Below are 24,245 nucleotides of genomic sequence, written 5' to 3' on the forward strand. Positions count from 1 at the left end.
AAATTGCTTATAGGTGCTTTTTGTTGTTATATTGTTCAATTGCAGTAACAGGTCCACTTTAATAAGCTACAGCTTACAAAAGCAATGACTGAGAAGAGACAGATCAATTCATAGAGTGCCTCTTAAAGCAGAATTCCAAGTAGGGCGAAAAATTCCCCCTACCCAGAGGGCCAATCACCAGAGCCCCCTGAAGCTGTTTTACCTGGAGTTCTGTGGCTTATCTCATATCAGCAGCCAAATATTGGGATGGGGTGACACTATGGTGGGAGTCTGTGAGGGATTTGTCCTCCCAGTCACATGCCCCCTGCTGTTCTGCTCTACAGCTCTAATAAGGTTATCATACTAATAAAATACATGAATAGATTTCACATACTTCTTTCTTCGTATGCCTGTTATCTAAACATTGTATGCATCTAAAAAAATTAATATTGTATTTTTAGTTTCACTTAGACACAGTTGTAGTACATTCAAATGTATGCCTGAACTGGAAATATACCCAGAAAAATCCAGTGTGCTTTTAATTGGAAACCCAACAAAAGTGTTTACATACAAGCAGATTTATAGTCAATATACCAAAGATCAGTAGAGCACAACAAATCTTTTTTCCTCCAATACCTTATGTGTTGTAAACCCTTAGTAGTTAATATGTTAGCAGTGATCACCAGACCAAGAAAGCGTCACATGGTGCACATGATAGAAATTATCCATAGACAGATTTCTTTATGTGCATTTTCTAACTTAGTGCTAAAAATGTGTAGGCAGTATTGACTCTGCCCAGTGACCTCAACTTAAAAGGTTTTGTTCTGTGTCTCTATTGCTGATTTAATAGTCCCACCTTAAAAAGATCAAACAAACAAAATGAAGGCATAAAGGTGAATATAAACATAATATTTTACAGGTTGTCCTGAAGACTATCCATATAGTCTCTAAGTTCACGTGAATCCCCAATGTTCATGTCTTGACAAACCCATTTGATATTTTCTTCATTTCCAAAGATTACTGCATTGGTATATGGGCCCCCTTCTTCCGGTAAAATAGTAGTAAAGGATGTGAACTTTACCCGTTTTCTTTTTGAGCCCCCAGGATTTAATGGCTCATTTTGGACTTCTTTTTCATATGTGTAATCTGATGACCGCATAATTTGACTATACGGATTCTTTTGTGACCCTCCGTTGAGAAGAAAGTTGTTGTCTTCGAACTGTGATCTTCTGTCAATCATTGTAGTGCATTCTTCTGCTGGAAGAGGAATGTCTACTTGATTGTCCAGCAGTTCCACCTCATTCCCAAGCCATACCCAATCATGAGAATGAGGAATGTTGGCTTGATCAGCCACTGGGAACCTTTTATGTCTATATTTCCAGGCAAATGCCACACAATTAATTAAAAAGACTAGAATTGCAAGACAGAACACACAAAGAAGGGCATACATTCCTATTTCCAAGTCTGTGAGCCCCCTTGAAGTCTGTGTAAGTTCACTTTCCTGGTTGTGTTCTGAGGCTATTCGTGTAGGGAAACTAGTATATGGTATAGGAACAATATGGGCATCATTATAGTTCTTTTGATAGTCTACTGGAGAATCAGATGTTGAGTTTTTGCTAACACCATCCTCAAAATTGACAGCAGATGATCCAGGTTTCGGCCACTCGTTCCCTGTTCTTTCTTGCTCTGCGACCTTCTCAGTTGTTTTGCTTGTGATTTTCTTAAAATCTTCATCTATGCTTTGAATTTCGTTCATATTGCCTTTCTGATCAGAGTCCTTTTGCCCAAATTTAACCTTGATAGTTCCACTACCAACGGCAAGACTACTTTTCCTCTTGGACTTCTGGCAGATCTCACTGATCCCCAATTCTAACTTTATTAAAGGCCCTTGGCCTTCACCTTCTGCAACTACAACAGGCCAGTTTGATAAAGGATTCTGATAGGTGGATACCACCATCTCATCCAGAGAAGATACTAAAATTGAGAAGTCTTTGCTTTCATAAATGTCCAGTGGTGTTATTGAGCCGTCACTAAACAGGGTCCAGACACTGATGACTGCTTCCTGCAACAATAAAAAACACATACATAAATCTATATGCTTAAATGGAAATTTTAATGAAAAAGAAATAAAAATATTTACTAAGCATACCTGCCTACATGTGCTATAATTTGTATACACCAGCAGGGAGAGACGCACCAAGTCTTACTTTTAGTGTACAATGAGGTCTGCATATTAAAGATATTTTATTGTTGCAGGTACTGAGCAAATCAGAATGTAACCTGAAATAATGATGTCCTAGTTATCCCTGTAGATCTCCTAGGCTGTAGTCATTACTGATTTACAGCCTTGGGTTGTAAACTTGTCTTCCTCAAACAAAGCATAGCTGTGTGATGACAGTTAGGTGTTGACAGATGCAGACAGTATTGTTTCCTTGTACTTCTTCATGATGTGAAAAGCAATGCTGTTTAAACAGCTGGGTTCTTCATTCACTTACACTTATACACATAATAAAAATACCAAACAAGTTTAAAAATGTTGGTGTAATTCAAAGTTTTAAACATATAGGGTCATGCTAGTATCCAATTATTAGCTGTATCCTCTACAGTCCTTCCCATCTCCTGACAATGTGAATTAACAGAGCAAGTGCCAGCCAAGCAACTACTTGCCAGTTCACAAACTGACTCCCATACTGTACAGCTCAATTGCAAAACAAAAGTACAAGAAATAGTAAGATATGTAAAAGTAATGATATAAGGGATAATAGTAGAAAAAGGGTTCCAGGGATATTGGCGCCATCTAGAGGTTAGGGACCTTGCGCAAATGACCCTAACATCAGTTCTAGGGCTAGCAGCACCTTGTATAACAATGTGCTCATTATGTTCTTTTATACAATAGCATGGCAAATCTTTTCAAAGTTTTTTTTTGTGTTCAAGGCATAAACACGATTAAACAGACATTGATGCTGTAGGCTAATGGACCCGTAGACACACATCTATCTGATCAATGTTTGCTTCCGTTTGCATCAATTTTGGCATTGCCTACAATGCCCAGAAATGTTAAAGCTCTGTAAAATTGAATGTATTTCTATGGGAAATCTCATTAAGTACATACTACACTATGCTGCAGAGAAGCTATGAGATACGTTAATGATTGTGCTCCTAAGGCTCTACAGTGAGATCAGAATACAAAGTTTTGTCTATACTCTCAGCTAGTGTTGTATTTCAATGCCTGTGTCTATGAGCACTAATACATTGAAAACATTACTGAGATAGTCACATCTGATGCTCTATGACACCTGTATTACTCTACTTGAAATGTAGTTAGTGAGGCACTGCTGAATGCAAGCAAAAAGGAAGGTAAAACCAGTGAAGAGACAGACCTATGCACGGAATTATACGATTTTATTACACTAGCACAGAGGACGAATTGCCTCACAGTGTGTTGAGCTACAGCAGAGCTACTCTACAAAGTTTCTGTCTGGTAAGTAAATGCTTCCTATCTGTGACACACAGATATATTAAGATAAAAGAAAACACCCTGCCTAAAACCCAAAAATAGGTCAAATGAAAAGCAAATGGTGATACAATGTGTGATCAAGTGAACAATACAAAAGAGAATGTAGTGCTACCTGTGTCTAAGGTATAAAAATCAAAGGTAATTATCAGGAATACATTAAAAACACATCAGTGGAAAAGTATTTCTTAAAGGTTAAAGAATACTCAGCAGACTTGCAAATATTGTTCCAGAAGAAGATCCCTCTCTTAGGAATTAAAATGTTTAGTATCTCCTGATCAGGTTTGGAGGCTGTACAACAAAGTTCTCTCTCTCAGAACTTGATACATTTCAGCACATATTCAGCAAATAGTTCTAATTAGAGATGCTCGGGTTTGGTTTTCTGAAAACAGAACCCACCCGAACTTAGGGTATCCAAATAGGCTCGCGAGCCGGCTCGGTAGTTTCACGTGTCCTCAGATCTGAATCGAGGCAAAACGTCATTGTTGCATTGTCGGATCTCGCGGGTATTGGATTCCATAAGTACCTCCCTCCCCAGGAGATCCAGCGCCATTGCTCACACATAAACAGGGGTAGCAGTGTTCTTGTCACTCTCCATTCCCCAGTGACATTGCTCAGTGCCATTGTTCATACAGAAACAGGAGTAGCAGTGTTCTTGTCACTCTCCAGTCTCCAGTGTCATTGCTCAGTGCCATTTTTCATACAGAAACAGGGGTAGCAGTGTTCTTGTCACTCTCCATTCTCCAGTGACATTGCTCAGTGTCATTGCTCACACAGAACCAGGGGTAGCAGCGTTCTTGTCACTCTCCAGTCTCCAGTGTCATTGCTCAGTGCCATTTTTCATACAGAAACAGGGGTAGCAGTGTTCTTGTCACTCTCCAGTCTCCAGTGTCATTGCTCAGTGCCATTTTTCATACAGAAACAGGGGTAGCAGTGTTCTTGTCACTCTCCAGTCTGCAGTGTCACTGCTCATACAGAAACAGGAGGGGTAGCGGTGTTCTTGACACTTGACAAAAATTGACGGGAAATGACTGGAAATTAATGTTATAGAAGTTAATAATAATGTAAAAAACCCTAGCAAAAAAAAAAAGGGATTTTAGAAAACAAATAGGGATCCAAAACCAAAACACAAAGTTAATCCAGATCCAAAACCAAAACCAAAACACGGGGGTCAGTGAACATCTCTAGTTCTAATACTGGACTAAGCACTTTGACGAGCAGCTGAGTCACAAGGTAAAAAAAATCGCTTATGCATTTCGTCCAAATGGATTTATTATTTGTGAAACAGATAAGTGGTTAGTTGTTTAACCACTTATCCTCAAAAGCAGTAACCATACCTGCAAAACCCTGTTTTCTCATGTGCATCCCTTTCAAGCCCTTCTCTCCTGGACTAAATCCTGGGAAAATGCAAGTGGAGCTTCCCCATACATACACCACTAAAAAACACACATTGCACTGTATCCTTCTTCTTGTCTAATTTTATCATATTTCCCACAAAATAAAAAAATATATTAAGGAGGACATAGTTATCTATTTTGTGTTTCCAGAAATTTTTCCCAAATATAAAAGTTTTATGGTTGTATTTTTTAAATATGAACCCACTATCATAGTAGCTTTTCTCCCTCAGTGAAGTCAAATTACTTTTTTATTATTATTATTGGACTGCAAAAAAAATGGGTTGCTAATAGTTGTTTCTGGTCTTGTTAAATAAACCAGGGTAATTGAGCGAATACAGCAAGGAAAATCACCAATAAAGAAACTACTGCAGAACATCGCTCTTGTAAAGGGCCCAAGTACATGCACTCAGAGAACTTCTATATGAATTAAATAAAGAAACATTTTTTAAAAATATTGATTAAATCAGGGCTGTTGCTCCTATGGTGCTATCAATTGCCTCTATAATCCTCACTGCTAACAATCCCTCCAATTAAATACCTCACATTCACTGGGCAGCCCTCCAGTTGTTGCTGATCTAAAGAAGTAGCGTTTTGTATGAAGCACCAGTGGTGGCCACTCGGGAGTCTCTTACGGCATCACAAAAGTCATTCATAAAATTCAATCTCCTTAATAAAATAAATGAATCACTGAAATGGAAAGAAAGTCTTTCCCCCAAAATAAATAATGAGTATTATAGTCCGGGCTGCACACTGCTTATGCAAAGGAACAAAGAGTGTTGGGTCCACTTGCAAAAGCAGCAACTAGCACCAGGCTATGCCAGGCAGGACTGGACACTCTACAACAGGGAGACAAGCAGTGTTGGGTTTCCCTGTAATAAGAATGATAATAGCCTCAGCCTGTATAGCAAAGGACGGAATTCCCTAGGGGAATTGAGCCTGCAAAAATAAATTAATAAATTAATGTTTTTTTATCTAAGCACACTGTTATGTGTATGACACATTTTCCATACCTACTGGACCTATTGGTGCAATGCTATGTTGTGTGTATGACGCATCCATAACACAGTGTAGAATGTTCTTTTTATCTTAGTGCACAGTTATGTGATACATAGGACACATTTTACATGCCTGCTGGACCTGACAGCTAAATGCTAAATGTCACTGAAAAAAATGGAGCCAGAGACATCTTATGCATTTACAATTGAATAAGAAGCATTACCCCATATAAGTAGGGCCGTGATAAAAATTTCCCACATGGCTGCTTTGAGGAATAATCCTAACCTCTGTGTCAACATGCTGACCCAAATAATCAATAACCATATAATGTTTTCATGAATTAAAAGTTTTAGGAAAAAAGCACAAGGTATGTATTTAACATTGCAAAGAAAAATGCATAACATCTTTCTGGCTCTATTTAGTTTAACGGTATTTAACTAAGTATGGCTAAAGTATCATACACATAACATAACAGTGCACTCAGGTAGAAATAAAAAACATACTTAATAATTTACTACACACAGTGTAGTTGCTGCCATAAGAATGCATGAGAAGTGAAAATTACACATATCCACTCAGCTCTAAGTCAAATAGCAGTGGGGCTCATTTCATGTTTTTATTTTATTTCCCTTTGGATTACATTATTGGTGAAAATTCCCTATTAGCTACTTTGGGTAGGAGATTCCCTTTGGATTTAAGTGTTTAATAAAATGTAATGAATAAAGTCAGTGCTTGGGATTTAATTTTTTTCTATTAGGTAGGTTTGTGAAACTTCATGTTTCAATGCGCCCTGACTATCAGGATTCTCTGGGATTTCTCATTCCCCAAAATTAATGTTTACAACATTTACATTGATTACCCTGGCACCAACTCCCAACAGGTTCCTGGAAATGCCCCAGTGTTATTATGAAAAGGGGCAAGACGGGGTCCTTTACATGTTTTGTAGACTTGTTTCTCCCTTGGGAATTCTGGCCCATGTTGATTAGGATGGGGCTGGTATCACATTGTGACAGGGAGAAAACACAATGTGGGTCTCCCTGTTAAAGTTTGACTAAGGCAGCCTGGCAAAGCCCGCTGCTGGTTGCCATTTGGCAAGCCTATAGCATAGTTATGCTGATTATTCATTTCGGAGGCGGCTGTTGTCTGCTTTATTTATTTATTTTAATTGAATTTTAAAAATTAATGCTATTTGCAATGTTAGTTTTAAATTAGTAGCACAGCAGTATAGTATTCACATTGTATCAATGGGAAATCCAGCACTTTAGTAGAAAATTGTACTGAATATAAACAAATTGCGAAATTTAGAATTGAAACCATGACAATGTGAATCACTCATACTATAGTAGTTGTGGAGGTTCCAGCATAGCCAAAATCTTTTCATTGTTTGTAGCATGGGTGAATTTATAAAATGGAATAGAAAAAAATCTAGTCAAATATAATTAACTAGAAAAACTGACTTTTAATATTATTTTAAAATTTCACACATTGCACCAGCTAACCTGCATTTTGGTCATTATTCCTACCTGCTTCCCTTAGTTCTCACTCCCTGCTTTTACTTGCTGGTCTGAACTAAGCATGCACACACCTGGTCTTTCTGCATTCTCTTGATTGGCTAATAGCCTGCCAGCTCTGCCTATTTAAAGCACCTGCTTCTCTCGTGCCTCATAATTAGTCCTGTTTTCAGCTATTCACTTTCTAAAGACCTCAATGCTTCGGTTCAATGCCGTTCATCGGAACCTCTGCATTAACCGTCCAGCAGTCCTGTTCCACTCCACGGTTCCATCTCACTCTGCTCTAGTCTCCCTTAGAGGACCGCAACCTGTGGCTAGAGAGCAGCTAAGTTCATATTCCCTTGCGTGGATCCCTTGTGAATACCTCTCTACTGTTAGACTCCACACCTCTCTGGGGGTAAGTCTACCTAGAGCAGGGCTTCGGGGCCTATTCCAAACTAAGGCTCCTTGACACTGTAGCTACAAATGTTATCTTTAACACCCAGTTATTGACCCACATACTGTGGCACTTAATGTGTTTCTTTTCCTCCACTTTTTCTTTTAGGGTTTAAGCAGAAAGTTCCTCACTGATCCAAGGCTGTGAATAGGTTAGTCAGTGTATCAGCATGTGGATTGGAGTAAAAGATGGCTGCACTTTAGAACAGCTCTGCACCCAACCTCTTATATAACCATCTTCTCACAGATATAAAACATTTTAAAAACTGTAAAGATAGTAATAAATGATAGAGTAGTACTGAGGGATATCATGAAACTAAGAACAGTGGTGTTTTGAAGATCTTCTGAAGCTCCATCTCAGTTCAGCTGCTGGGTTCAGTGAGTTCAATTGATATTCCTTTGTTGATCTCGGAGGCCTCTTTGATGGCAACAGCTGTCACCACAATTTCTGTGAACATGGGAAACAAGTGATCTGGCTCTGTTTCCAGCAGTGAGAATGATGACCAAGCATAATACCAGGGAAAAGCAAAAGCCTTTCCAGAAATTAAAGAGGAGGTCAGCTTGGTTAATGTAAAGGAAGGACAGTCATGGCTACCAGCAGCTGACGACCTTAAGATTTTTACAATAACTAATTCATCTTCATATTTCCATCTTCCACTGTCTCCATGTACTCAAATTAAGCCACAAAACTAGTAGCTGCACAGAAATACCAGTCACTACTATTTTTGGCTGATAATGCTTCTGCCTTACATGACCTTATGTATCAAGTTTTCCCCTTAACTCAGATTGTAAATGATATATACATATTCTGTTTGTATTTTTACCCCTCAATTTAAAGCGCTGCATATTATGATGGCACTTTTTAAATAAATAATAAACATGTTTTTAAGATTATTTGTTCCATCAGTTACAATGATCTGCTATATTCTGAATTTTCTATTACTGTACCTGTTTAAAGTCATGCAGAATATCACTGGCCGTGGTGGTTGTAATGATGGCTCTCTTGTTTCCTTTGCTGGTTTGTACAGACAAGGAGAGGCCGGTGATGAGTTGGACTCCTAGTTCTACAATTCCTACTCGATCATCCAGCACTGTCACAGTTTTCTCAGCCAAGATTGAATCAGACAATGGAGAAAGGACCTGTAAAAGCAATCAGCAAAGAGTAGTGTGGATAAAGGCTACAATTGAAGTAATAGTAAACACACAGTATATTGATTGCAGAAGAACACTGTGTACTACAAATATACAACAAGTTTAAACATGTCATGTTCTTGTGGGATTGGATTCCTGCAGTTATTTCTATGTCATTTCTAGTGGTCTGCACTGCAGCCAGTAGTGATTGCTTGACCAGTATCCATGGCAGTGGCAGATCCAGGGGGGGGGGGGGGGGGCGATCGGGGCGATCGCCCCCCCTAGCAGGGGCTTGCTGCCGGCGGCTGCACACTGTGCAGTTCCGTTAGGCAGTGATAATGTGCTGCCCGGCTGCTCTGATTGTGTTTTAAACACAATCAGAGCAGCGGGACAGCACATTATCACTGCCTAACGGACCTGCACATACTGTGCAGCCGCCGGCAGCCTTATAAGTTAGAAAGGGGATGGGGCTTAAATCGCCCCCCCTATATCGCCCAGGGTAGAATAAAATTCTAGATCCGCCCCTGATCCATGGTCTTATTTACTCACACTACAGGGCAATTTGGGTTAAACATTGCAAGAGTACTTGTAATGCTGTCCATGTTGGACAGCAAATAATCAAGAAATACTCCTATTTTAATATTATGTTGCAAACTAATTTTCTGACACTTATTTTTCAATAACATTAATATTCTTAAAATGTAATAAGAGTTGTAGTAAGAGTTAAATTTAACGATAATTTAGAGAAAATAAGTTCAAGCTGAACAATGGTACCAAAAACAGATAAATACTTGTCAATTTCCAAGGCAAATTTGGAAATTTTAGACATGTATGCTCCAAAACATTTCTGATGAGGTATTTTCCTAAATACAATTGTTGTCGACTTCTACTATCTTTTTGTCCTGTTACTCCTTTACTGTCAACATTAACTATGAAGTAGATATTATTCAAATATATCTTATTAAACTGTATCTTTACAAATGTAATTTTGCCTCCAAGCTATTATAGAGTTACTTGTTTATACATTTTTTTAAAAAATGCAACATTATTGGTATTAGGATCTCATATTATATGATAAAATGAACTACATGTGTAAAATAAAATTGAATGTCTTTCATTGGATGCTACTTGTCAGTTTTTGTTTTATTCATTTAACCTATTGTGGTATATTTTTGTCAAGTGTGATATTGTTTGCGTAAATTTTGTTGCAAACCAATTTGCTAGTTAAAATTTTGTTAGAAAAGAAAAATTGCCAGTATTGGAAAATACTGCTTACGGCAGAACTACACTATATAGACAAAAGTATTCGGACTCTTGACCATTACACCAACAGGGACTGTAATGACATTGTATTCAATAAGATGTTGGAGTGTTTCTGTGGGAATTTGTGCACATTCATTCTGTAGAGCATTTATCAGGTCAGGCACTGATGTTGGACCTGAAGGTCTGGATCGCAATTTCCGTTCCAGTTCATCCCAAAGGTGTTAGATTGGTTTGAGGTCAGGGCTCTGTGCAGGCCAATCATGATCTTCCACACCGAACTCATCAAACCATGTCTTTGTAGTCCTTGCTTTGTGCTCTGGGACACAGTCATGTTGTAATAGAAAAGGGCCTTCCTCTTCCCACTCATTCCATTAAGCTCCCACCGCACAGTTTTTGTAAGCAGCAGAGCTTTGGAGACTTTTACACACCATGTGCCTTAGCAGTCGTTGACCATGCTCTGAGATTTTATGTGGTCTTCCGCTTCGTGGCTGAGTTGCTGTTGTTCCTAATTGCTTCCACTTTCTAATAATACATCTTATAGTTGACTGTGGAATATACATCAGTGATGGAATTTCACGTACCGTCTCATTGCAAAGGTGGCATCCTATGACAGTACAACGCTTGAAGTCACTGAGCTCTTCAGAATGACCCATTTTTTATCACAAATGTTTGAAAATGGAGACTGCGTGGCTAGGTGCTTTATTTTATACACCTCTGGCAAAGGGTCTGATTGAAACACCTCAATTCAATAATTAACAGGTGTGGCCAAATACGTTTATCCATGTAGTGTACAGTGGGGGACAAAAGATGGTCTACAGACAAACTGATGATTTATTAGCATACTGACTTAGTACAAATTAGTGTTCCATCTCCTTCTAACAAAGGTCCTCTATCGCTGGTGGGGGAGCTTTCTAACTTGGCCAAGATTGCACTAAGAATCTCCATATTGTAGATGTTTTGCAGTAGGTTAGAAGCACAGAAAATCTTTGACTTTTATGCTGAGTGATCGAATTACTTAAATCTTTAAAAACACATAAATAGGTGCATTTGAAATATGTGGGGAAAACAAAAAGGACTTTAAAGCTGAGGATGCAGGAACATACTAGGGCTATCAAAAAGAAGTCCGAGCTATAGTCGGTCTCCATGCATTTTTTAAAATATCACGGGGGAGATTATAGTGGTTTTTAGATAAAAGCAATAGAACATGTCCCTTTAGGAGACAATAAACTTTCATGCTGGGAGATGTACTGGCTTTTTAAACTTGATACTTTAATGCCCATGGGTCCTATGTTGATAATATATTACATATGGGTCTCTTCTATGTCTTTTATATATTTTAACTTTTTATCTTATTTTATATTTTATATGATGCATATTTGATAAATATTGATGTAAATTAATAGAGGGATTTTATGTTCCCGGAGGTAACTCGTATGATTACGTTTGTAATCTTTTTTAACCCTTGTATAATTTTTTCTATAAATTATCTGCAAACTTCATCTGTATAAATTATATGCTTTGGAATATGCTATTTATGTTATTATATATGATAAAATGTCTGGGGATTGCCAGGATTCCCAATAAAAACCACAGAGAGTGTAGTGAAATGAAGTGATTTTTATTAATACCAGTTACACAGGTTTCAGGTTGCAGCACTGTAGGGTATAGCAGAAATAGCTAAAGAACACAGTGGATAACAGATGCAGAAAGATTCAGAGAACAGGTAACAATAATATGCAGAGTGTTACCACAGGATAGTGGAGTAGACACAGTGGCTGTGATGATTTGCGGATAGATGTGCTGGAGACTCCGAGAGCGGTTAGCAATAATCTGCAGAACGTTACAACAGGATACTGAAGTAGACACAGTGGCTGAGAAGATCTGCAGATAGATCTGCTGGAAACTCAGAGAACAGGTAGCAATAATCTGCAGAGCGTTACCACAGGATACTGGAGTAGGCACAGTGGCTGAGACGATCTGCGGATAGATCTGATGGAAACTCAGAGAACAAGTAGCAATAATCTTCAGAGCGTTACCACAGGATATTGGAATAGACACGGTGGCTGAGATGATCTGCGGATAGATGTGCTGGAAACTCAGACAATAGGTAGCAGTAATCTGCAGACCGTTACCACAGGATACTGGAGTAGACACAGTGGTTGAGATGATCTATGGATAGATGTGCTGGAAAGTCAGAGAACAGGTAGCAAGAATCTGCAGAGCGTTACCACAGGATACTGGAGTAGACACAGTGGTTGAGATGATCTGCGGATAGATGTGCTGGAAACTCAGAGAACAGGTAGCAAACAGAAGCCAGGGAACAGGCACAGCAACACAGGTAATTGCAACAGATGATCTGGCAAAGGTTGCTTGGGACAGGCAGGTTTATATAGGCCAGAAGCAGGTGTTTAAGCTTCCAGCAATAATGAGGCAGGTAAGAGGAGTCTAAGTACCGCAGTGGCCCCTTTGGTGGACAGTGGTACTACAGGCAGGATACAAATACATTAGGGATGAGCGCACTCGGATTTATGAAATCCGAGCCCACCCGAACGTTGCGGATCCGAGTCGGATCCGAGACAGATCCGGGTATTGGCGCCAAATTCAAATGTGAAACTGAGGCTCTGACTCATAATCCCGTTGTCGGATCTCGCGATACTCGGATCCTATAAATTCCCCGCTAGTCGCCGCCATCTTCACTCGGGCATTGATCAGGGTAGAGGGAGGGTGTGTTAGGTGGTCCTCTGTGCTGTTTAGTTCTGTGCTGTGCTGTGCTGTGCTGTGCTGTGCTGTGCTGTGTTCTGCAGTATCAGTCCAGTGGTGCTGTGTGCTGTGCTCTGTCCTTCTGAGGTCAGTGGTGCTGCTGGGTCCTGTGCTGTGTCCTGTTCAGTCCAGTGGTGCTGTGTCCTGTGCTCTGTGCTTCTAAGGGCATAGTTATTTCCCCAATATTCCCCTGTGTTTAAAAAAATAAAAAAAAGTTTTTTTAAAAAATACCAAAAACTACTTTAATTTTTTTTAATTACCACAAAATTTGCACAACCAATCCTGCAGTATAAGCCCATTGGTACTGCAATATTACCAAGTTCACACATTCAGCAGTAAAAGTCCAGTGGTACTGCAATATTACAAAGTTTACACATTCTGCAGTATCAGTCCAGTGGTGCTGTGTCCTGTGCTCTGTCCTGCTGAGTTCCGTAGTGCTGCTGGGTCCTGTGCCGTGTCCTGTTCAGTCCAGTGGTGCTGTGTCCTGTGCTCTGTGCTTCTAAGGGCATAGTTATTTCCCCATTATTCCCAAGTTTTTAAAAAATAAAAAAAAAGTAAAAAAAAATTAAAAATTTAAAAAAAAAAAAAAATATATAATAATTATAACCAAATTTGCAAAACCAATCCAGCAGTATAAGTCCATTGGTACTGCAATATTACCAAGTTCACACATTCTGCAGTATCAGTCCAGTGGTGCTGTGTCCTGTGCTCTGTCCTGCTGAGTTCCGTAGTGCTGCTGGGTCCTGTGCCGTGTCCTGTTCAGTCCAGTGGTGCTGTGTCCTGTGCTCTGTGCTTCTAAGGGCATAGTTTTTTACCCACTATTCCCAAGTTTTTTAAAAATAAAAAAAAAGTAAAAAAAAATAAAACATTTAAAAAAAAAAAAAATATAATAATTATAACCAAATTTGCAAAACCAATCCAGCAGTATAAGTCCATTGGTACTGCAATATTACCAAGTTCACACATTCTGCAGTATCTTGTGCTACATATAATGGAGACCAAAAATTTGGAGGATAAAGTAGGGAAAGATCAAGACCCACTTCCTCCTAATGCTGAAGCTGCTGCCACTAGTCATGACATAGACGATGAAATGCCATCAACGTCGTCTTCCAAGCCCGATGCCCAATCTCGTAGTACCGGGCATGTAAAATCCAAAAAGCCCAAGTTAAGAAAAAGTAGCAAAAAGAGAAACTTAAAATCATCTGAGGAGAAACGTAAAGTTGCCAATATGCCATTTACGACACGGAGTGGCAAGGAACGGCTTAGGCCCTGGCCCGTGTTCATGACTAGTTGTTCAGCTTCACCCAGGGATCTTAGCCCTCCTCCTCCTCCCCCCCCCTACAAAAAATTGAAGAGAGTTATGCTGTCAGCAACAAAACAGCAAACAACTCTGCCTTCTAAAGAGAAATTATCACAAATCCACAAGGCGAGTCCAAGGATGTTGGTGGTTGTCAAGCCTGACCTTCCCATCACTGTACGGGAAGAGGTGGCTCGGGAGGAGGCTATTGATGATGTAGCTGGCGCTGTGGAGGAACTTGATGATGAGGATGGTGATGTGGTTATTGTAAATGAGGCACCAGGGGGGGAAACAGCTGATGTTCATGGGATGAAAAAGCCCATCGTCATGCCTGGTCAGAAGACCAAAAAATGCACCTCTTCGGTCTGGAGTTATTTTTATCCAAATCCAGACAACCAATGTATGGCCATATGTAGCTTATGTAAAGCTCAAATAAGCAGGGGTAAGGATCTTGCCCACCTAGGAACATCCTCCCTTATACGTCACCTGAATAACCTTCATAGTTCAGTGGTTAGTTCAGGAACTGGGGCTAGGACCCTCATCGGTACAGGGACACCTAAATCCCGTGGTCCAGTTGGATACACACCAGCAACACCCTCCTCGTCAACTTCCTCCACAATCTCCATCAGATTCAGTCCTGCAGCCCAAGTCAGCAGCCAGACTGAGTCCTCCTCAATACGGGATTCATCCGAGGAATCCTGCAGCGGTACGCCTACTACTGCCACTGCTGCTGTTGCTGCTGTTAGTCGGTCATCTTCCCAGAGGGGAAGTCGTAAGACCGCTAAGTCTTTCACAAAACAATTGACCGTCCAACAGTCGTTTGCCATGACCACAAAATACGATAGTAGTCACCCTATTGCAAAGCGTATAACTGCGGCTGTAACTGCAATGTTGGTGTTAGACGTGCGCCCGGTGTCCGCCATCAGTGGAGTGGGATTTAGAGGGTTGATGGAGGTATTGTGTCCCCGGTACCAAATCCCCTCGAGATTCCACTTCACTAGGCAGGCGATACCAAAAATGTACAGAGAAGTACGATCAAGTGTCCTCAGTGCTTTTAAAAATGCGGTTGTACCCACTGTCCACTTAACCACGGACATGTGGACAAGTGGTTCTGGGCAAACGAAGAACTATATGACTGTGACAGCCCACTGGGTAGATGCATCCCCTTCCGCAGCAACAGCAACAGCTGCATCAGTAGCAGCATCTACAAAATGGCTGCTCATGCAAAGGCAGGCAACATTGTGTATTAGAGGCTTTAATAAGAGGCACAACGCTGACAACATATTAGAGAAAATGAGGGAAATTATCTCCCAGTGGCTTACCCCACTTAGACTCTCATGGGGATTTGTGGTGTCAGACAATGCCAGTAACATTGTGCGGGCATTAAATATGGGCAATTTCCAGCACGTCCCATGTTTTGCCCACACCAGTAATTTGGTGGTGCAGCATTACCTCAAGAGTGACAGGGGTGTGCAGGAGATGCTTGCGGTGGCGCGCAAAATTGCTGGACACTTTCGGCATTCAGCCAGTGCCTACCGCAGACTAGAGGCACATCAAAAAAGCATGAACCTGCCCTGCCATCACCTCAAACAAGAGGTTGTGACGCGCTGGAACTCCACCCTCTATATGCTGCAGAGGATGGAGGAGCAGCAAAAGGCCATTCAGGCCTACACAGCCACCTACGACATAGGCAAAGGAGTGGGGATGCGCCTCAGTCAAGCGCAGTGGAGACTGATTTCTGTGTTGTGCAAGGTTCTGCAGCCATTTGAACTTGCCACACGAGAAGTCAGTTCCGACACTGCCAGCTTGAGTCAGGTCATTCCCCTGATCAGGCTGTTGCAGAAGCAGCTGGAGAAAGTGAGGGAGGAGCTGGTAAGCCATTGCGATTACACCAAGCATGTAGCTCTTGTGGATGTAGCCCTTCGTACGCTTTGCCAGGATCCGAGGGTGGTCACTCTTTTAAAGTCAGAGGAATACATTCTGGCCACCGTGCTCGATCCTCGGTTTAAAGCGTATGTTGTGTCTCTGTTTCCGGCGGACACAAGTCTACAGCGGTGCAAAGACCTGCTGGTCAGGAGATTGTCCTCTGAAGAGGACCGTGACATGCCAACAGCTCCACCCTCATTTTCTTCCACATCTATGGCTGCGAGGAAAAAGCTCAGTTTTCCCAAAAGAGGCACTGGCGGGGATGCTGATAACATCTGGTCCGGACTGAAGGACCTGCCAACCATTGCAGACATGTCTACTCTCGCTGCATTGGATGCTGTCACAATAGAAAAAATTGTGGATGATTACTTTGCTGACACCATCCAAGTAGACATGTCAGACAGTCCATATTGTTACTGGCAGGAAAAAAAGGCAGTTTGGAAGCCCCTGTACAAACTGGCTCTATTTTACCTGAGTTGTCCCCCCTCCAGTGTGTACTCGGAAAGAGTTTTTAGTGCAGCGGGGAACCTGGTCAGTGAGCGGCGAAGGAGGTTGCTTCCTCACAACGTTGAAAAAATGATGTTTATAAAAAAGAATAATCAATTCCTCAATGAAGTACAGCACTGCCCTCCAGATACTACAGAGGGACCTGTGGTTGTGGAGTCCAGCGGGGACGAATTGATAATGTGTGATGAGGAGGAAGTACACACTGTAGGGGGAGAGGAATCAGAGGTTGAGGATGAGGACGACATCTTGCCTCAGTAGAGCCTGTTTAGTCTGTACAGGGAGAGATGAATAGCTTTTTTGGTGTGGGGGCCCAAACAAACCAATCATTTCAGCCAAAGTTGTTTGGTAGGCCCTGTCGCTGAAATGATTGGTTTGTTAAAGTGTGCATGTCCTATTTAAACAACATAAGGGTGGGTGTGAGGGCCCAAGGACAATTCCATCTTGGACCTTTTTTTTTTGCATTATATGACCAATCAACAGTCGTTTGCCATGTTCAAAAAGTAAAACCAAATTTAAAAAAATACAAGAAATTAAACCAAAAGTAAAATGCCCTGTCATAATTTAAAACAAGAGGTATTGACGTGCTCTAAAACTACTGTATTGTTGTTTATATTTTATAAACACTACACTTGAAAGCTTGAGTCTTTCAATAAAAAAGTAACTGTCCATTGCACGAATATTTGCAACAGGGACAATTTTAGGGTTAAGAAAGTCAACTAATAACACTTCGACGCTGTCTGTCTTTATAAACACTACACTTGGAAGTTGGAGGAGGTATTGTGGCCCCGGCACCAAATTTACTACCGGGGCCACTCCACTGTGCAGTCCATATTTAGGTGTATCAGATATTAAACAACGGTGACAGTTGATGCCCAATTTTTTAATTATATTGTGGCCTCGGTACCAAATTGTGTACCGGGGCCACCACACTACGCAGTCCAGATACTTGTTTGGTGGAATTCAGACCAGTTGAGGGTTTTATTATTATTATATTGTGTGGACCACTCTATCTATACCACACTACAACTCTATACCACTCTATTTCCTACTTTAATTCTATTTCATACTTTAATTCTATTTAATACTTTAATTCTATTTCATACTTTAATTCTATTTCATACTTTAATTCTATTACTAATTACCACAAAGAGGAACAAAATAAACCAATTTTACCAAAAGTATAATATGACTTAGACTTACAAACACTACACTTGAAAGATCGTGCCTTTAAATGAAAAAGTCAGTCTTCATTGCACGACTATGTGCAACAGGGACAGTTTTTTGGGTTTACAAAGTCAAACAATAACACTTTGACCCTGTCTGTCTGGGATCTCAATGACGAATTGTCTGTACCATGTTTGGAGGAGGTATTGTGGCCCCGGTACCAAATTGTGTACCGGGGCCACCACACTACGCAGTCAAGATAGATAGATGCGTATCATAGATAAAGTACATTCAGTGGTGTGGGGCAAATTGAAAAATATTCAAAATGCACTGACATTATCAAAAACAAGAGGTTGTCACACGCTAAAACTCCAACATGTATATGATGGAGAGGATGGAGGAGCAGCCCTATGTGTAGTGTAATGCAGACCTGTTGAAGGTTTTTTATATATTTTATTGTGGTGCCCAGTGCCCACTCCTCTACGCAGTCCAGGTACATTTATTGGTGCGATTCATAAAAGTTCAGGGTTTTTAAGATATTGTGGTGACCCACTCCTCTACGCAGTCCAGGTACATTTATTGGTGCGATTCATAAAAGTTCAGGGTTTTTAAGATATTGTGGTGACCCACTCCTCTACGCAGTCCAGGTACATTTATTGGTGCGATTCATAAAAGTTCAGGGTTTTTAAGATATTGTGGTGACCCACTCCTCTACGCAGTCCAGGTACATTTATTGGTGCGATTCATAAAAGTTCAGGGTTTTTAATATATTGTGGTGACCCACTCCTCTACGCAGTCCAGGTACATTTATTGGTGCGATTCATAAAAGTTCAGGGTTTTTAATATATATTGTGGTGACCCACTCCTCTACGCAGTCCAGGTACATTTATTGGTGCGATTCATAAAAGTTCTGGGTTTTTAAGATATTGTGGTGACCCACTCCTCTACGCAGTCCAGGTACATTTATTGGTGCGATTCATAAAAGTTCAGGGTTTTTAATATATATTGTGGTGACCCACTCCTCTACGCAGTCCAGGTACATTTATTGGTGCGATTCATAAAAGTTCAGCATTTTTAATATATATTGTGGTGACCCACTCCTCTACGCAGTCCAGAAAGATACCTTGTTGCAACGTTTTGGACTAATAACTATATTGTGAGGTGTTCAGAATACACTGTAAATTAGTGGAAATGCTTGTTATTGAATGTTATTGAGGTTAATAATAGCCTAGGAGTGAAAATAAGCCCAAAAACTTGATTTTTAAACTTTTTATGTTTTTTTGCAAAAAAATCCGAATCCAAAACCTTAAATCCGAACCGAGACCTTTCGTCAAGTGTTTTGCGAGACAAATCCGAACCTCAAAAATAACGAAAATCCGGATCCAAAACACAAAACACGAGACCTCAAAAGTCGCCGGTGCACATCCCTAAAATACATACAAAGGTTCAACAAAGTACCTGCAGACAGGAGCTGCAGGATGCAGGTCGTGACAAGGATGTTATACTTTATCGGAAGATTAGTCTCTATATATGTCTGAATAGGGGTCTTTCAGATTTTCGGAAGTCCATGATACTTTGTAGTATCATATTAATGTATTTTGATAATGTTCGAATAGGGGCTTTTCAGATAGCTGGAGTAGTGTCACATAAATGTAATATGTAAACATCTGAATAGGAGCCTTTCAGATTACCGGAAGCTATATTCCGGAAGTATGTCACCGGATGTGACGCACAGATATACGAGATTTTATGCCAGCGTCTATGTGATATGACTAGCGAACTCAGACTATTTAAACTCTGTTTGTAACAGTGTGGTTAAACTCTTTGATTAAGTCATGAATAACGAAACACATCAGGGATTGGCGGACTATATCCTCCACTTCATCTGACCAGGATGTATATATCTTGAGAGAAATGTTCCTATTGGTGAACTACAGATAAGCCTTCTTATATGATTTTAATGTTTGGGCAATTGCTTGTCTTTTATGCTTACTACTTTTTGGATGATTAATTACTTCTTTTAATCATACTGAGACATATGTTTTGGAACGTATTACACTAGCTGCTCATTTTTGTTTGAGCCACAGCTCCATGTGTACTTTTATCCCTGGAAGCATGAGGATCTATTACCATCATATACATCAGATAAGCATGTTATCTTTATTGTTTTGGTATGAGTCCCATTGGCACTTTTCGCACCTATTTATGTGTTTTTAAAGATTTACACTATGTGTTGGCGCTCTCTCTTTATTTTCAGATTTTCTAGATGTTTTTTGCAAACAAATGTTCTAAAGAGAGGAAGCTGCCTACTACATATATGAAATTAAGTATATTCTATATTGCATTTTCACGTATTGGTGTTTCACTTACCACCTATTGACTTATTCTGTTGGCTAATATATAAAATTACATCAGTATAGTTAGTAAAACCTTTCCCTTTGGTGACAGTTACTCTTTGAATGCCTATAGAGAACATGTTAATGGCTTCATTTCAGTTTCCTACATATAGCTTTATATAATTTGTTTTATTTTTAAAGCCAAATAAAAAAAACAGCAAAAAAATATACCTACCCAAAAGTGGTATGATTTAGGTATGGTATGATTTATATGCAGTTAAGGCCACAAGTTTTGAGAATGGCACAAGTATTGGTACTCGCAAAGTTTGCTGCCTCAGTTTTTATGATGGCACTATACTCCAGAATGTCATGAAGAGTGATCAGATGAATAGATATTAATTTTAAAGTCCCTCTTTGCCATGACAATGAACTTTATCCCAAAAACAGCATTTTCCCTGCATTTCAGCCCTGCCACAAAAGGACCAGCTGACATCAAGTCAGTGATTCTGTCGTTAACACAAGTGAGAATGTTGGCGAGGGCAAGGCTAGAGATCACTCTGTCATGCTGATGGAGTTAGAATAACAGACTGGAAGCTTTAAAAGAAGGGTGGTGCTTGAAATGGTTGTTCTTTCACTGTTAACCATGATTATCTGCAAGGAAACCTGTGTAGTCATCCTTCAAGAATAGTTGGCAAAGAACTATGCCTTTTCGAGCATAATGTAGCACCTTGCCTTAAGGTAAAAGTGATAATTAAGTGGCTCGGGGATCAAAACATCACATTTTTGGGTTCATGGCCAGGAAATTCCCCAGACCTTAATTCCATTGAGAACTTGTGGTCAATCCTAAAGAGGCGGATGGACATACAAAAACCCACAATTTCTGACATGTAATTGTCAATAAAAGACTTTGACACTTATGAAATGCTTGTAATTTTACTTAAATATACCATAGCAACATCTGACACAAAGGTCTAAAAACATTGAAACAGCAAACTTTATGAAAACCAATATTTGGGTCATTCTCAAAACTTTGACCATGACTGTATATTATAAGTCTACATCTATGTTTATATGAATACATTTTACAAGGTGTTTGGGTGGTTGGTTGGTCATTTGACCAATCCTCCAGTAATAGTATAATATACTGAAAAAGTCTTGTGGTTGATGTGTGTTTCATAGCCTAAATTTTGGTGTGATGTAATTATTTATACTACAAAATGATAGATACATGTTAACAGATTAGCATTAATATATATCTATTTCATGATGTCTTGAGGCTGAACTTTAAGCAAACACTGATAATCTTTTTTTCCTGCTAATTTAACATGCATGCTTTGGTCTGCTAAGTAGCAATTTCTTAATTTACTTTAAATATTGCAAAGTTAACAGAACTAGAAAAAAATAATGTGATTGCATAACATGCCTTTGAAGTGTGGGTGGCATTTCATCTCTCTCATTTTGTACTGATTGAGGGAAATCTTCTGTACTGAATGTGATTATCTTGCCGAATCCTATGACTGAAAATATTCTGTTCCAATTATTCTCTGTTAGTCCCGCTTGCTAACCAGAAAAAAGAAAAATCTAATCCAGAACATTATTTTTCCTGAAAACAGATGAACTGAAGTTTGAATGATTGTCTAGGCCAAATAACTAATGTAATTTGGATGATACAAAACAGCATCCCTGAGAACTGGGACGTCATCAGTCCAATGTATCGAGGATGCAGTGACACTGCAAGATAGTCACTGTGTGTAGTGTGTGATAGATAGATAGATAGATAGATAGATAGATAGATAGAGAGATAGATAGATAGATAATCTGTAATAGTGTAATATTGTAATAAATATATTTTGAAAATGCCTTTATTAGAGGATTAGACCATGAACATTTGTATAATCAAATATATTTTAAAACATTGCCTAAAGTGCTACAGTATAATCTTCTCTTTCTAATGCTGTATATTGAAATCTGCATAAAATTAAGAATATTAGTTATGAAAACCAATAACTTTTTTAGGTCAATGCACTTAAAAACTGCTTTGATTTAATTAAAATATTTACATGATAAATATGATTGCTTGATCAACTGTAATGGATTTTAACTTTCCACATGCTAAAAAATTATTTGTCATGGTGGAACATATTTACTAAATGGCTTCCTTATACTTGATGAGAGGTAAGCCATCCAACATATGTGGCAGATATTAGACCAACTTAAGAAAACAGCTTAATGTTTGCCAGAAGAATGCTACAAATCACATAGTTTATTTCATAGTTAACTCTGAATACATATAACTTTTACTGATTCAATTTTTTTATTCTTGTAAAAAATTATATCATATCAACAGATTTGCCACAATTTATTTTTGCACTTGTAATATTTTAAACTTTTTATTTGTAGTTTGGTGACATAATAAAACCCTTAGCTATCATACTTTGTAATTTTGTATCATCGAGTTTATAAAATTAAAGTAATAGGGCCTGAGTCATTAAGGAGAGCAAAGCATAAAAAAGGAGTAACTTTGGACAAAACCATGTTGCATTGTGCATTGGAGGGGGGAGGTAAATTTAAAATGTGGTGATAGATTTATAGTTAGGATAGGACATGTCCTAGATCAACTTTAAATTGCAGTGTTAAAATAAAGCTAGCAAGTATTTGTATGTTAGATGTAAAAACAGCCAGTATTTAACTTATCTGCAAAATAATAAACTAATTTGCAACCCTTGCATTGTAACATGGTTTGTCCCAGAGAACATTTATTTATTTTTTCTTGCCTTACTTTCCTTAATGACTCATAGGGCCATAGTCTTTTTGTTTGCTATTTGTTACAGCTTAATTGTTGCAAAATGACCTCTGTATCCAATTTCATATGTGTCCATCACTGTTATGTATTGTATATTTTTTAAATGGGTAAAATGTTTAGCATTTAATTTTCAATCTCCAATACAATACTTATTTTACTTTATAAGGGATAGCTAACAAATATTGTTATACTGTCGCTTTTAAGGACATTACACCAGGGGTCAGGGAACTTTTTTACTTTTTACCCCAACATATATTTAGATACGCCGACGTTACCCCCTTGATTTGAAAGGAAGGAAATCATATATTATTAATTATTGGAATTCAAAATTTTATTGAATCTTTTCAAAATTTATTTGAAAGCTTCAACTTCAAAACTTCAGGTTTTGGAGAAATGATGTTGCGTCATTTTTGATATGAGAGCATCAATATTGAGGCATTTTGATGTAAGAGCAAATTGAATACAGTCTTCAGCGTCCAATCGATTTCTCTGCTTTGTTTTTATGTTCGCTAGAGTGGAAAATCCTTGTTCGCAAAGGTAGGTTGTTGCAAAAGGCTGCACCTTTTTGACTGCCTCCTCATGGGCAATTTTGAATGCCTTTGCAGCTGTTGACATCCAAAAATATGACAGATCTGCTTTGTTTTCAAATGTAATACGTGCTTCATTATTGCATCGATGCTCAAGAAGTGCCTCTGCCAACCCTTGCGGCTGTTCTGGTATAACAGCAATTTCACATTTAAAGGGGTCTACAAGCCAACTGACAGCATGTGAATCTGCAATATTACCCCCAGGAATTTAATTTTTACCCCATTTGGGGTAATTTACCCCTGTTCCCTGACCACTGCATTACACAAATTGTCCTAACTTACAGATACCAATATGCTACAATTTTACCTGGACTGTTGTTATTCCTTGTTCACGTCCAACCAGAACCTTCCCTGCTTCCAGTGTAGCTATTTTGGGATCTTCAACCTTCATGAAGTCACTCACAAGGTCAGTGATGTCAAACTGCCAATCAGAGCCAAGCATGTATGTCAGCTGTCCACCAACATCCGAATACTCTGCAACAAATTGAGTGAAAACACGAACCATTGCATGCTGATACTGCAGGGAACATCCCCGTCCTTTCTTCTCATCGTCCTCTTCATCTTCACTATCTCTGGTTGGTCTACAAAGATATTAATTATGTGATGAAAACATTTTTTTACATTTATTTTAGAGCAAAA

General features: G+C 39.2%; 1 protein-coding gene across 3 annotated transcripts in view; it reads right to left on the minus strand.

The window, feature by feature from the left end:
* Positions 1-499: 499 nt before the first annotated feature.
* The window catches only part of LOC142094562 (transmembrane protein 132B-like), a 472,770-nt gene continuing 449,024 nt past the window's right edge, over positions 500-24,245 (minus strand). For all 3 annotated transcript variants that reach the window (XM_075176849.1, XM_075176839.1, XM_075176858.1), the window contains 3 exons: positions 23,914-24,187; positions 8,781-8,972; positions 500-2,041 (listed from right to left, as the gene is read on the minus strand). In XM_075176849.1, coding sequence (XP_075032950.1) covers positions 893-2,041; positions 8,781-8,972; positions 23,914-24,187 — 1,615 coding nt within the window. In that variant the 3' untranslated portion in view covers positions 500-892. The remainder of the gene's footprint in view (positions 2,042-8,780; positions 8,973-23,913; positions 24,188-24,245) is intronic.

This window comes from Mixophyes fleayi, chromosome 1 (assembly GCF_038048845.1).
Source record: "Mixophyes fleayi isolate aMixFle1 chromosome 1, aMixFle1.hap1, whole genome shotgun sequence".
Classification (NCBI taxonomy): Eukaryota; Metazoa; Chordata; class Amphibia; order Anura; family Limnodynastidae; genus Mixophyes; species Mixophyes fleayi.